The 15442-nt window shown below is 39.4% G+C and overlaps 1 protein-coding gene across 3 annotated transcripts in view; it reads right to left on the bottom strand.

The window, feature by feature from the left end:
* Nucleotides 1–13544: 13544 nt before the first annotated feature.
* The window catches only part of PCDH10 (protocadherin 10), a 33853-nt gene continuing 31955 nt past the window's right edge, over nt 13545–15442 (bottom strand). For all 3 annotated transcript variants that reach the window (XM_075420975.1, XM_075420976.1, XM_075420977.1), the window contains one exon: nt 13545–15160. Coding sequence is in view for 1 of the 3 variants with exons in the window: in XM_075420977.1 (XP_075277092.1) it covers nt 15141–15160 (20 nt within the window). In the remaining 2 variants the exon portion in view is untranslated. The remainder of the gene's footprint in view (nt 15161–15442) is intronic.

Here is a 15442-nt window from a genome sequence, read left to right as displayed (position 1 = left end):
GAGTCCCCTTCCCCTCACGTGCCCCGCGCGCACGACAGCGACAGGGAGGAAACCAGCCGGGGCTGGGGGTGGGGGGAGGCTGCGGGCATGCCACTTCCCAGGGCAGGGCTCCGACTTCGCCACCAACTTCTGAACCGCGTGTACAGACACAGTTACTCGGCTCAGCCAAGGCTTAAAAAATGCGGCTTTCTCTGGTCAATGTTCAGCTTGCGAAGAGGACTCTGTCTTGCGACTTAAGAAGATGGAGCTCCTAAGATTGACTTTATTGTATTGAAGTTTTGGCACTTAAATGAAGCATCAAAATTTGGAGCCTAGTTATCTTCAGCTGCCTCTTGGCAGCACCAGTAGGCGTTTCAGCGCTGCTTCAACTTCAGCTTCCCCTGGTACTCTTCTCTCATTCCCTGTGTTATTTAGCACCTTACTGCCATAGCCTCACGAGGTCACCTGATGTCAATGTCTAAACTTGGGTGGGATGGATCTGGGCTATGACGTGCAACCGTGGTTCAAACTTCCAAATTTCCAAAAGGTCAGCCCCACTTTAGCATTTTGTCTTCATGAGTTCTGAAGGTTGTGAGTCCCCAGAGAGATATGTGGTCTTCCACAAGTACTGAAGTTCCGGGCTTAATATGTCTGTGGAGAAAAGCTCTAATCTTCAACTCCTTTCATCCCTGCTGATCTCTGCCAGCAGGCCATCTTTCCTACACGTCTCTTATGAAGTACCACTGAATTTCAGTACTGTGTAGACTAGGTTCCCACTTCTCGTTGTTGTGTGTGTTTTCCCTTGTGGTCCTCTGTTTGTTTGTCCAGATCCTGCTGTTGACTTTAATAATTAAACTGTAAGATCAGTGTGGTCAGGGCATCTTTTATTAGTGTGTTTGTGCATTCACTAGTACAAGCAGCTCTGCCTACAAATGTGTCTGCTACATGCTATTGTTTTAACAATACTGATAAATAAAAATCTGATATCCACACCCAAGTATGAGTAAGAAAAGGTGTTTGGTCCTTGTACTGATACGTTGCATGCACCTCATTAATCAGCAACTCATATAAAATATGAAGCAGAATTTTTATGATACTTGCAAGTAACTCTTTTGTATGTAATACAGAATGTCGAGTATATTCACATGGGGACATTGGATGGCGTCAATTTGTAACAAATGCTAAAACTAAAACTTAAAAATTCAAGACTCTGCTGCAGGTATTTTACATATAATAAAAATCTGGGTCTAAGACTTTTCTTTTACACTGATAACAGTGGGATATCTGAGCCTGGGCTTGTGTACGATCAATTCAATTGTCATGGTGAGCGGTTGAAAAAACAGCGCCAAAGAGTGCAAGTCATCTGACGACTAGTAACTGAGCTGAGAGAAGAACAAAGATTTTTTAAAAAGTAAAAACTTTAGCTCTCTGAGAGCGAGGTAAACAGATTTGCTGACAAGTTTATGCAAAACACATAGAAGGAGCAAAATAATTTCTAGAGATGTTACAAAATCTAAAGAATAGATGAAAGCATTTTGTCAATGATGTGTTTGTTAAAGATTGTGAATTCTGAAGAAGCAATCTGTCTAACAAAGAGAAAGCAATGCTGTGCAGGGATTAGGAACAAAAGGGAAGGATCCTTCGTGAAGAGTGACAGGCCATCAAAGAAAGACACTTCCCAGTGAAGTGCTAACAGATGTAGCAGGTGAGAGTCAATCTGTTGAAAGGTACCCAGTCTACAAACAAGAGGAATTCAACACTGTTTCGTGCATGAGTTCCTACCTGCACAACAGTGCTCAGCATGGATTGCATAAATATGCAGCTAAGGGAGGAAGAAAAATTCACGGTACCTTCCCAGCAGACATTTGTAAATGCATCTTGTGTTCGTTGAACAAAGAAAGCTTAACGTTGAAATAAAGATGAGGGAAACACTGCATCCATAACTGTGGACTCTTTTTAATGTACTAACTTACTTTCAAAAAACATCGAGCATACCTGGCCCCCTTTGACCTAAGCAGGAGCTCTGGCTGCTCAGAAATCTTTAAAATCAGTGTACGGAGACATGAAGTATTCTTAGGTAAAAAACAGATTCAACAATTAATTTCATTTGGGTTTTAAGTTGTGAAGGAACCACTCTTCAGCCTGAGTACGGACCAGGTGATGGTTCTGTAGGAGTGGCCTGCTCCCCAGTTCATCCAAAGAAAGGTGACCAAAAAGTGGCTCCACAGTGAAGTCCAGGTGAAGTGAGCTCTCTGTGCTACGCAGCAGATGGTGTTATCCCCCAAATATAAGAGCTGGCTGCAACCTTCTGAAACTCCAAACTTTTGCTTATTGTAGTAACTGTTGTGCAACAGAAGCACATGTAAACAATCCTAATAAAAACGCCTGACATTTAAAAGCATTTTCCATTCACTTTTTGAGATGCAATACGCAATGAAAATTCAGACAGAAGTACTGAGCTATGTAAATGATCCTTGCAAAGCACTCGCCTCATATTCCTTTTACAACAGTGTGAGTTCTTCATTCATCCACCTGCATTGTCTATACCACTCCATTTTTATTTCGTCTTGCTTTCTTCCCCAAAGAATCACGCCCCCATTTTCGTGCGTGTATGTTTATCCCCTCCAACACTGATGACTGCTCTTCCTGATCATGACAGCTGCTGGTGATTTAACGTGCAAATAGCAGCCAGAAATCAGCAGGCCACAGAGTGTCATTTGTTGTGCCATTTTGTCTTTGACTCTGCACATTCTGAGGGCAATAGAGAAGCACGGTACTGATATAACTCAAGGTGATGAACAGATTCTTCTAACTTGAACAGGCTTCTTGTGATCTTCCATATCATTTAAGGGTTCAAAGCCTTCTGAGATTTTGATCTTTTAAGCGAGCCATTTTCAAGTATGTTGAGTAAAAGTGCAGGGGCGATACAACAGGATGTTAAAATACAAGATCAATCCAGAGAGGTATTGTCACCAGCAGCAAAGGAGAAAAATCTCTGTTGCCCTCTTCTTTCTTCTTCAGAAGTCCCAGGGGAACACAGATCCTGGGAATAGCATGGGAGCAGAGAGAGATCTTCACTTCTGGCAAAATAGTCTGTAAGAAATACGGTCTGGGAGGCTGCTGAAAAATTGACAAACTTCTGGCATAATCTGCTTCTATCAGGAGTACAGAGTGATCAGTTCAGATACCCTTTTATATTATCTCATTTCTTCTCCTCTAAGTCATGAGTTCTGTGCTGTGACTTTGAAAGGGACAACCCCATATCTCACTTTTTAATTCAGTTTGCATTTATTGATTATTTACGTATATTCACTCAACTATAAAATTGTAGTTCTACATAGTTGTTTGGTAGTTTGATTAATGGGTCAGTTTACCTTCTTTACAATAGACCTTGCAGGGCAAGGCGCTCACCTGAATGGAATTGCACAAACTCATGCTAGGCTAAGAACCTACCTTTATTCTCCTTAGTTTATTTAGACTAAACTGGAATTGAAGTAGGATTTTACCTGCACACCAACAACTGTACAAAATTCTTCAACTGAATTTATTTTCATGTCTCCTACAGTTTCTCTCATTTTCTTACTCGTTCAAGGTACTGACAGGCCAATTTAAATGTCTTGGTGGGGAGGAGGTTGGGGAAAGAGGAAGAGACAGAACTGTTATAGGTGCAAGGTTTTTCTTTGTAAGAGCAAACCAAGACCAGGAAGATAAAACAAGGACCTTGAGTAGCATTAGTGACAACATATGCACAGGAAATGTTCTAGTTTGATTTATTTGAAACAGCTGTTATTCTGCAGTCTAAATACTCCAGTATTTTACAATAGCATAACATCAGGGATATAAACTTATCAAAAGAAAATTCTGTCTCGAAATGAAATACTCATTTTTCCATCAAAGAATCACAGAATCACAGAATGGTAGGGTTTGGAAGGGACCTCTGTGGGTTATCTAGTCCAAGCCCCCTGCCCAAGCAGGGTCACCTACAGCAGACTGCACAGGACCGCGTCCAGGCGGGTCTTGAATATCTCCAGAGAAGGAGACTCCACAACCTCCCTGGGCAGCCTGTTCCAGTGCTCCGTCACCCTCAGAGGGAAGAAGTTCTTCCTCATGTTCAGACAGAACTTCCTATGCTTCAGCTTGTGCCCATTGCCCCTTGTCCTGTTGCTGGGCACCACTGAAAAGAGGAATCTCTCTCTCATGACAGAAACATGTTGTGCCAGGCATTAGCACAGTCTGTAAGAACAGGTTAGGTAAACATGTGTTGGTAATGGCATCCAGAGTGCTGACCCTGCAGCATGGCGGAAGAATCGGGAACAATGGCTGCCCTGTGTCAGGGTGCTGAGGGGCTGGGGGCTCCCTCGGGACCGGGGACTCTGTGGAATTATTAGTAAAATTAAAGTTTTACATCTGAAAATTAAGGTTTATATGAAAAACGTAGCAGTGTTCACCCATTGAGGAAAAGCATGAAATCAAAAGGAGCTCTGAGGATGGGACATAGCTGCAGCAGGCATGCAAGGAATCCACTCACACAGCAACTCCCTGCAATGTACCACAGAGGATGGAGGGGAGTGAAGATTCTGTGGCCATGCTCCGTGATGATAAAGTGGGAAGAAATGGTCCTCTAGAACTGATAAGCAGCTCATCTGGCCCCCTGAGCCAACAGGTTTTCGAAACCTTGTCAAAGTGCTATACTCTTGTGAACTTTGCTCGTTTTAATATCATTTTAATACCAAAACACACCTCCATCCCGAAGGCTACCTGCCTCCAAGGTGCGACCACCCCTCTTCAAGTCTGCGCTCTCGATTTTTCGTAAACTAGACCTTTAAACGTGAAGCGAGAGAATTTTACACCAATCATGATAAAAGGTACGTATGACTACAGTCACTCAAACTCCACCTTAAAGATAGAAAGGATATAAAAATAGCCAGGGAAATGGGGGATTTTCGGAGAAGAAGATCTTTGGAGGAAAAGAATATAACACCGTGAGCAAGTCAAGGGAAACTCCACCTCAGACTGCCTCCGACAACCGGGACTGGCCGACGGGCTGAGCCTTGCTTCTCCCCTCCTTGGGACGCCTTGGGTGAGACTTAAACTAAGTGCTGTTCTTGGGAATAGTTACTCTCTCATGTTTATAGCCAGGCTGTATTATTTATAACCTTTTCATGCGTTTTATATTTGCACGTGCTTTCTCGCAGACAGTCGCTATCACCAGCAATTCAAAAAAAACCTATATACCTGTTGCACAAATAAAACTGCACTGTTTAAGTAGCCAGTTGTCACAGTTTCTCACTGAACGCGACCAAATGCGGCCGTGCCAGTTCATGAGTACGACTGGACTGGAGGTGCAGACTGCTATTAGTGTATCCAGAATCGTGGTAGTTTAATATACATATTAAACGCGAATGGACTGGTAGTGGCAAATTGGACATCACTCAGAATTTAAACCTAGCCGCACCTAGCCTCTCACACCAGTGAAGAGCGTTAGAAAGCAAGGGGGTTTATTTTCTGCCAAATTAACGGGACAGACTCCCCAGGGCTGTTTGGGCAGGGCCCGTCCCACTGCCCCAGCCAGGAGCAGGGCAGGCAGAGAGCGGCCAGGGACAGCCCCAGCCCTGGGCATCCCGCACCTCCCTGGGGATGGGGCTGGGCCTAGGAAGGGCTGGGACATCGGCCCGCAGGTGGAGGTCAGCATCAGACCAAGGGAGAGGAACCAGGGGGAGATGGCAGCCCTGGGATGTCTGAGGCCATCGGAGTCGTCCAAGGGAGTCAGAGAGGTGGGCAAATCCTCTTTTTATACCAGCAACTCCGTAAGCCGCATTCTTGTTTTACTTTTCCTCTACATCTTTCCAGTTTATAGCACTAGTGTGCGGGTACTTATTCCAGGGAAACAGTGAAGAAGTGCTGTTTCCCTACTTAACTAGTACAGTAATTCTGTTGCCATCAGTAGGATGACTTAGGAACGACTTACCTTCTGGAATTATATCCAGTTGTCCAGAATCTCTGAACTTGAAAACATCTGCCAGGTGAATACCAGGTAAGTCCTTCCCAGTCATGTGTTCTGTTAGTGTAAAACTTTTAGACTGTCCTTACCACCATTATGTCCGAGTATTTTCTGGTAATACGTTCATCTATGCCACTAACATGTCAGCTGTGGTTCGCTCTCTTGATCTCTCCCTTTGGCAAGAGGGCAAGCTCTCAAACAGTTCTGTGGTATGCCTCATGTCACGCTGCCTGTCTTCTATAGATACCTACCGAGCAAAATTTTTTATACAATGCTAAATGCTCAATGGAGAGCAAGTAAAATGAGTCTGTATTTAATCAATGATCAGCCATAGAAGGTGGCACACGTACCTTCTTCCTGCACCAAGAGATGTTTAAGTGCTTTTGTAGACTGGAACAGCAAAACACGAGATAATCCTCCAACTTGCTGTTTAGAAACTCTTCTAAGCTGGATATGGATGCAGAAATTATCTGAGATGGAGAGAACTGAATGCAGATTACCCACATTCTGAAAAAATATTCCAAAAGTCATACCATCTGCTCTGGAAATCTTAGGTACTTAGTCTTTAACATCTTCACAAACACCTTAACAAAATAGGATCCTATTTTTAGGTGTTCTGGGAAGACATGTATTGAACAGAATGCTACCAGAGAAAGAAATGCTGATAGATGCCCTTTTTATACCCTACTGATCATAGTGTTTGCCCATGGTGTTGGCCGCTGAGAACAAATGCTTCTTTTATATGATGGGAGATAGACCCAATTTTCTTTTCCCTACCCTCTCTAATCATCAAATCCAAAAGGACTTAAGCTCTGAGTGGAAAGATGAAGAGCTCTTCGTTTTTCTCTTTGAAGCTGTCCCATTTTGCAAAGAATAATTATGTGTTTTTTTGACAGAGAGACCAAGGACACCAAATTACATGTTGCTCTCTAGACTACTAGTTAGCTCATTAACCTGCATGTGGGGAGATCTCAGTATTGTAGCACCCATGTGGTTTTACATTATTTTATATTATAATCACTGTTGTTGTGGTGGGGTTTTTCTCTTATTATTTTGATTTAGGAACTAGGTTCTATTCCCACATCTGCAATAAACTGCATTATGAAATTTTTCAGTTATGCTTCAGTAAAGCAAGGATAGTGATACAGGCATCTGTCGTAACACTGGAGTGTATTTTGATTATGAATAAAGGATATAAAGTGCACAGAACAGCCGTTAATAGAAATCTAACTTTGAAATAAATGATTTTTCAATTTCCAGCTATGCATAGATTATCCAGTGCTCAAGGTTATTTTTTGGATGTGAACAGGAAGACAGATTTTTGGATTTGTTTTTTCCTGAAGCTTTAGATCTGTGAATATTGGCAACATGTTCAGTGAAGTAGATTTCACTCTACAAATGAAGAATTAAACACCTGACAAGTTTGCATACAAATGGTGGTTTCCAGTTTACTCCAGACGGAGTGAAAACAGGAAAGAAATTTCCCCAGTCCAGTCAACACTGTGCAGACTTCAAATATTTTCTGTTACTGCACTTCATGTCCTTATCCCTGAACAGTGGATGTATGGAAATAATTTATATACAAAAAGAAAAAAGGTAAACTACCTGCTTTGCCTGGAATTTTTTTCTGGATAAGTGGTGCTTCTTGGATCATATTTAGTAAGTAAAATATAATTTAATTTAATTTCATTAATAATAGAATGAAATTAATTTCCATCTTGTCACATAGGAAGTGACAGAAGGAATTAAAATAGCAAAGTTAAACCCAGAAACTTTAATATGAGTTTCTATATGATAAGGGCTAGTCGAACTCCATCTGTAATTATAAAGGCATAATTACTCTATTACTTGACTATACGCAATGCCAGGAATCCCCCAAAACCAGCTGACATAAATGGTGAAAAGCATAGTGAAGAAACACCCATTAAAAGGTAGTATTTGAAGCAGAATCTAGCAGTGTACCTGGGAAGGAAGTTTGTAAATTGTCACGTTTTCGCAATAGGGTGAGAAACCCTCCCGGGGGTTTGACTGTGGGGACTCAGGGCTGGCTCAGCACTGGGGCAGCCCCGGATGGCCCCATCCTTCTGGGGACCATGGGGAGAGGCTCCATGCTGTGCCATAGGGTGGCCATGGCCAGGGCCCCCCCGCAGCCCAGCAGACCCCGGTCCCCTGCACTGGGCCTCATCCTAGCCTCCACCCAGGCTGTCCCCCGCTGTCGCCTGGAAATAGGTGTAAGAAAGAAGGTGATACTTCACATGCCATTATTTTTCAATTCAGTTGTGACTGATGTAATTTAAATGTGTACTTGGAGTCTCAAGGAGTGGACTTATTTTTTGTTTTGGGTGTTCTGTTTGTTTGTTTGTTCTTTTATTTTCTAACAGATAGTTTCCAGAAGCTCAGTGAGATTTAGTGATATCATTATACTGCATTTTCTCCGTAGATTGTATTAATTAACTATCTTGTACTTCCAGCACTCTGTCTTTCTTCTCTTTCTTTGTTGACAGTCGGAAGATAAATCAAACCAAGCCTCCTACGAAACCTGAATGGCCGTGAGCTCCAAGGGCATCATTTAGCCTCATCTCCGGGGGGCTGAGCAGGAGAATGTTTGCCTGCATTCATCACTTTTTTGTAGATAGCATAAGCCACAACAAATATATTGCTCTCATGGTGAAATCTTTCTCTTTTGTGATATTTATGTTCCTGAACAAAGCACTATTTAAGTACCATTTAATGTCATCTGCGAGACTAGGAAAAGTAGAGAATGTTCTCTCTCTTTCTCCCTCCTCGCTATTCTTCATAGTAGAACAGTGACACACCACTGCTCTTCTGTCAGCATGCTGTAAAGCTTCTGCCCTAAATTACTCTGATACATGTCTAGAAAAGCTGTAGTGATGGGGATGGAATTACTAGGTAATTTTGACATCAGACTTCATCTAGGTCTTTTTTCTGTTTTGTTCTCATCAAACAGCAATACCCCCTCCCCCCACCTCCGTCCCGAGGTGGACGTGCAAACCCTTCAGAGGCCTGCTTTTATGCTCCAAGTAAAAGTTAGACCAGAAAAGATGATAGGAAACATCTTTCCGTCTAGGTCTGAAAGGAGATAATGTGCTTAGGATCCATTTGTTACCTTGCAAAGCAAAACTGTCTGAAGCATTCATTGGTGAGGTTGGCACTATCTTCGCTTGCTTTGCTCTCATTTTCAGCCACCAGCTACGGCAGTGTAAGAATACTCGGCTCCAATGAATTTTTAATTCTCTGCCCTTCTGCATAGTAAAAACATGAATCTGTCTTTTCAGGACGGCATTTCTGTCTTTGCCTTCTTAGAAAAGCTGAACAGAGATATCATTTAACTTCTTGTGTTATTTTATTTTGAGATAAAATTATTAGAAACATATCTGTTTTAAATTGACACATAGCTATGTCCAAATTTCCAAACTTGATTGCACAGCTTGTCAGTAGCAGAGCTAGTGAAGTTTCCTTTTCCTGATGTCAAATAATGTTATTGTAGGCTGCTCTTGCTTAAAAATACATGTGCACAAAGAAAGAAATGAAAACTTCCTTTTACTTTCCTTCGAATCACTGTGGCTTGGGCTGTTGCCTTAAATGGAATTAGGCTCTAATGCTTATAAAATACAGTTCAGTTTTGCAGCCTGAATATTTGGCTCTAAGACTTCTAAGACTTAAGGTTGGTTTGGTTACATTCCCTTTATCATGTTGTCATAAGGCTTTGTTATACAGTACATTACTCTTCACTGTTAGTGCAACTCAAATATGAGTTATCTAAAACAGGCTTTTCAGTTGAGCATCAGATGAACTTTAATCTTTGAAGTGCATGTATTTGGAAGCATACTGTTTTATTAATTTTTTGGCTTAACTGAATTTTGCATATTGTATATTATACATAAATATTTTAGTATATATTCCCCTATTGTCTTCGGCTCTCTTCATAAGAATGGTAAACGTTATCTGAATCCTGTTTGCCATTTTGATATCTTCTGATTGACTAAAGTGGTTACCATCCAGAGGACACCTGAATCAGTGCTGACACAGCGAACGAGAAGGCTTTAGCACAGTGGGTTTATCTTGACTCAGCAAGATTTCCAGCACTCACATTTATATGTTTGTGACAGGATGCTTCCTAAATGAAGCATTTGCCTTCTGGAGAACTACAGCCACATAGATTTCATTTTTCCTGACGTCTGTCAATATCATGAACTTTATTAACAAATTCAAATTCAAATTCAAAAACAATTTCACTTCAAGAAAGCTGTCCAAGTTAGTTCTTGCTCATTTCTTACATATGAGGATATCTACAAAACCACAGATGCCCAACAATGAATTTTAATCGATGTGTGCATTTGTTTATATATATGCATCCATTTCATACCAAGAACAATTAGCAGATTAGAGACAAAATAAAATGAAGGAGCTCTTTAAGAGGAATTTGAGCTCTCATTGTAGGGGTCAGTGCAATGGATTTAACTCACCGTTTCAGAATTTCTCATAGCATAATATTATAATAAAGTCTTGCTAGCTGTCTTTTACATTACTACAAATAGAACAAACAGCTTTCTATTCTTTATAGACGTCTGATGCCAATCAAATTGCAATAACTAAACATATATCAAAGATGCTTATTTTGGCCCCTACACTTTTGTATTGATTTTAATTCAAAAGTCCCTATGCCACAGAAGTCAAGACTTGAACATGGAACAATGGCAGGATATGATCAGCTTTCTCCATATGAGACATACAAATATTTAACAGCCTTGCAAAACTGCAATGACAATCTGTCAGCCTAGGAAGACTATCTGTTTATCCACCCTTTACCCTGAGGAATGATAGTACTTAAAAAAAAAAAAAAATCCTTCTATGAGCAGCTAAAATTTTGAAAGTCAAATACTGAAATGTGTGCTTGGTTGTGGGCATAATGCATGAAGCAAGGACTAAACTCAAACCTTGAATGCAAAACTCCATTCTACACTAAAGAAGAAGTCTAACTTGGTAGTATCATAAATGTGTTTCTACTCTTCTGTTTGCATTTACTTATAGGAGCGTACTCCTGTAAGAAAAAAATCCGGTGGCAACTTACCAGATTTTGAACTACAATTACATACACACACACATATCTCCCCACACACATATATAGTGACTATAATGCAGGAAGCATAATCTTTACAAATTGTGTTTATCCGTGAATTGTCGTTCCACTTAATTTTGCAACAATTCTGATGAAAAACTACCACACCTTTTTCAAATCAGCTGAGATTATATTAACAGAAATACCTCTTTTCTTTTTTTAGTTTCTCTCAATAGGCAGCTTAGTAAAAACTTGCATTAAATAATTGGAATTTTATTTCAAGTAGCAAAAAGTTTTAGTATTTCTAAGTTTTGGAAGAATCCATCTGGAAGAGACTAAAGTCTGGTTTTGAAGAAATCAAATATGCAAGCTGCTTAGAGATCCATTGCTACATATCTAAATTAGGAATTGAAAAAAAAAAATAGAGATTTACAGATCTGATTCCATTTTGTTATCCTTTATAAGATCCTGTATACTGTGCTGGAACTCTAACTTACTCCAAAGACAGTTCTTCGCACAGACAGCTTGTTCTATTATGCTCATAAATTGTAAAGTTAAACATTAAATATTGCTTCTGATACCTAACTGAAGGATAGAACATTGTTATCCCTACAGCTGTGTACAGATCACATCCTCCAAAGCTTAGCGTGCCCTACTAGGGACATCACAGAACAACAGGCCCGAGAGGCCAGTCCATGCTTTTTCTCTGAGGCAAGTTTAAGTACACTTATATCATCCCTGACAGGTATATTTTGAAATATTTTTGAAAACCTTTAATGAAGGAGATTTCAGAACCTTTCTTATCCCAGCATAAGGGTGTAGATATTTCCCCTTAATATCCAGTCTAAACATTTTCTGACTTCTTCAGTTTACTTTTGTGTCCAATATGCAAATCAGAGTCCTTAGATATTTGCATCACATATTCTTAAAGGAAGAGGCAAACACAAAAGCTAGTGCTTAAAGGCATTTACATACCTATCACTGCAGATAGGCACCTAGTAGCATGATGAAATATATGCGAGATGCTGAACAAGTCAATCTGAACAGGAGCTGGCTGGGTGCGACAGGTATCTTCCCCACTGAAACAAACAAGCAGGGAAGAAACTGAGCTTCTGTGCTGCCCAACACGCTTCTCAGCACTTCTCAGAGGACACAGCAGCTAGGCTCTGTTTTCTAATGGTGTGTCCTAAAGCTTGTGTCGTCAGATGTTACCGTTCTGAAATTCACAGTGGATTTGCTGGGGAAATCAGCAAAAGCTACGTCTTTAAATATCTTGGGAGCCCAGGCTGTACTACTTAAAAACTTCCTTTTAACCAGCAGTCCTGCATCCTATCACGGTTCCCTCTGGGACTCTCCCAGTGAACTCAGAAGGATTTCTGTGCATACATGGACCAATGTCTACCTTATCTAACATTTAAAAAAAAAAAAAAGGAAAAGGAAATGGGTATGTATATCACATACACTGTTCATGAAAATAGTTCAGTTATGGAAATGAATGACAGGGTATGATATGGTTCAGTTTTTCAGAAAAAATGGCATGCAAAATGGGAAGGCAATTTCATTCAATAAAGACACTTCAACTGTCCATGAAACAGAAAGGAAAAAGATTTCCTTTTCCTCCCAAAGACTGAAAACAATCTTAATTTACAGTATTTGTCTAATATTAAAGAGATACTTGGAAATAAAGAAAAAACAGTTCTAAGAAGGGCAAAGACTTTCTTGCTTTAAAAGCAGAAACAAGAATTTAACAAACTCATTGAAATATTTGTCACAAATTTCATTGCTTTTCTTCATAAAATTAACAAAGCCTGTAGGTGACTAAAAGTCCCGCTACCTACAGCTAGAGAAAAGTTTCACTGCTGTGTGTTTGCTCAAAGCAATAGCTATTGTTGGTGCTTTTTTTTTGATTGTGTTTTATATAATACACATATTAAAAAGGATCCTGCAAAATGTTTTGTAGTTCTACAAATGTGCTAGTTGTACACATTAAAAGTGTTTAACAAGCATATTTTTTTGTTCAGATTATTAAATTAACAACTTCAGGGCTCGATCCAGTAGCTGTTTGTACAAAGAGCTCTCACAAATTGATCAGGAGTCTTGTTTGGATCCATAGCAGGATGGTTTCCATACAGATGATTCGTATACTTCCATCTAATAGAAACTGGCATTATAAACAACCCCCCCCCCCAACAAAACCCCAAAAAGGAAGACACCCAAACTCTATTACGACATAGCAGTAGCTAAATTCAGCTTCTCACATATTCATCCTGTGGCAGCATTGGTGGGGATATCAGAATTTCTATAGAACAGCATGATCCAAATTCCACTGCAATCAATGAGAGGTTTTCTCTTGTCTTAATATTGAATCATCACTAAGAATTTGTTCAAATTTGGCTAGACGTTGGTTGATAACACAGTGTTCTCTCCTTTCTTTCAATATTTGACATATTAAGATACAGTGGGGAAAAAAACACAATACAAAAAGAAAAAAAAAAGAAAAAAACATTTTACTAGATTTTTACATTTAGTAAATGGTACTTAAACTCCATGGACATGAAAGTAATTTTAAACTTTAACTTTGAAATTTTACCTTTTTCAACATTTCATAGAAAAGAAACACTCTAAGATACGGTCTCAGACCACAGAATTATTACAGAACATAAAGATTATATGCAAGGGCTTAATCCTTTTCCCAACGAAGATGGTAGCCAACTCCATTTTAACTCCAAATTGGAGAGGGGTCAGCTGAGAATGTGCCATGTTCCTAATTTCAAATCTCCTTTGTGATAAAAGAGTCAATAGTTTGGCATATACTTTGCCTTTGTAATTTGAGTTCTATCAACAACTATTCCTAGCCACAAGAGAAATATTTTTAGGCAATATATTTGTATAGTTTCACAAAACTATGTCAGAGAGAGATGTGTGGGTGTTTGTGTGTGTATGTACGTATGTATGTATGTATGTATGCATACTTATGAGTTTGGGATGATTTTCTTAAAATACTTAACTTCACTTACATTATATCTTACATTGCAAAATGTACAGACACCCAATGTTCTTCTTAACAACATATACAGGTGAGTTTATAGAGCCTTATAAAAGATTCTGTGATTCCAAATTAAAAACCATAGAAATATAATCAAAATAATGGAGAGTGATTTATACCTCTGATAGTACATAGCGCTCATTCTGGTAATATTGACAGCTGCATCTTTGGCATTGAAAATTCATTACATCTTTTAGACAAAATGTTGTTGCTTACAGCTTTTTTTAAAAAAAAAACAAGAGAAACAGGATTGACCAAAATACGAATATTGGGGAACTACTATTACGGGTTTATTTTATTTTTGTTTTTAGCAAGGATATCTTAGGAACCCTGAATTACCTTCTCACTTTAGTATATGGTGTAGACTGTATGAATCCATTTAAAAATCAACTAAGTTGTACCACGTTTTTCGGAAAATTATATATAATATAATATATATATATTTTATATTTATTTAGAAGCTTTGAAATAGTACAGTAAACACTTTGCAACACGGTGTATAAACTACAGAATGTCTTTGATAATTTTGTGGGTCTTCAGATTAACAACATTTTTATGACCCACAGGTGAAAAGAACATGATCACAATCTCTCTTGTAAAGTTGGAATAGTTTGGGGAACACTCGATCACACAAAAATAATATAAAACAGTCAAGTTTAAAACAGTGATATTGCATTTATAATGCACATTTCTTTATCTGTACGATTGGCTTCTTGTGGTGAATATAAACATCTAAAGGGCTCAGTGACATTTTGGAGAGAGAAAGATATATAGTGCTGTAAACAGGCACACACTGATCAGAGAGGCAAGATCAGTTGCCTCTGAAGTTTCTACAGTTCTACACATTTCAACTCATTTCTCAGGCCTGCTGAGAGCAATTAGGTCCTATAGTTGGCCATGATGTCTCCAACAGCACACAGATCCTTCAGTTACACAGAACTGGATGGCCAAGATAATGAAGTTGAAAGTTGATGCTTTTTGTTGGTCGACTTTTGTGCAAATCATGCTGCTTCAGGTAAGTCCTGTAGAAGTGACTAGCATATCCTTTTCCGTGCTGCAGGAAAGAAAGAAAGACACTTCTGAGAGGGAAAAAAAAAATCAGTCTCCAACAGTTCCTAGGTTTAATATTTCTTAGAGTGCAGAGAAAGAATCAAAACTTGTCACAAAGTGTCGCTTAGAATTCCCATTGTAGCCAACAGTTTACTGTTGATTCACTTTTCAGAGAAAAGTATTTTTGAGGTTTGATAGCCTGAAAACCAAACTTCACATGCTGTTTTATTATTCTGTCTAACGTGGCATGGCAAGTATTCCAATGTGCCTATACAGAATCAGTATA

This window comes from Opisthocomus hoazin, chromosome 5 (genome assembly GCF_030867145.1).
Source record: "Opisthocomus hoazin isolate bOpiHoa1 chromosome 5, bOpiHoa1.hap1, whole genome shotgun sequence".
NCBI classification, from domain to species: Eukaryota; Metazoa; Chordata; class Aves; order Opisthocomiformes; family Opisthocomidae; genus Opisthocomus; species Opisthocomus hoazin.
Note: the sequence above shows the minus strand (reverse complement) of the source record. Positions and strands in the feature narration are given on the sequence as shown.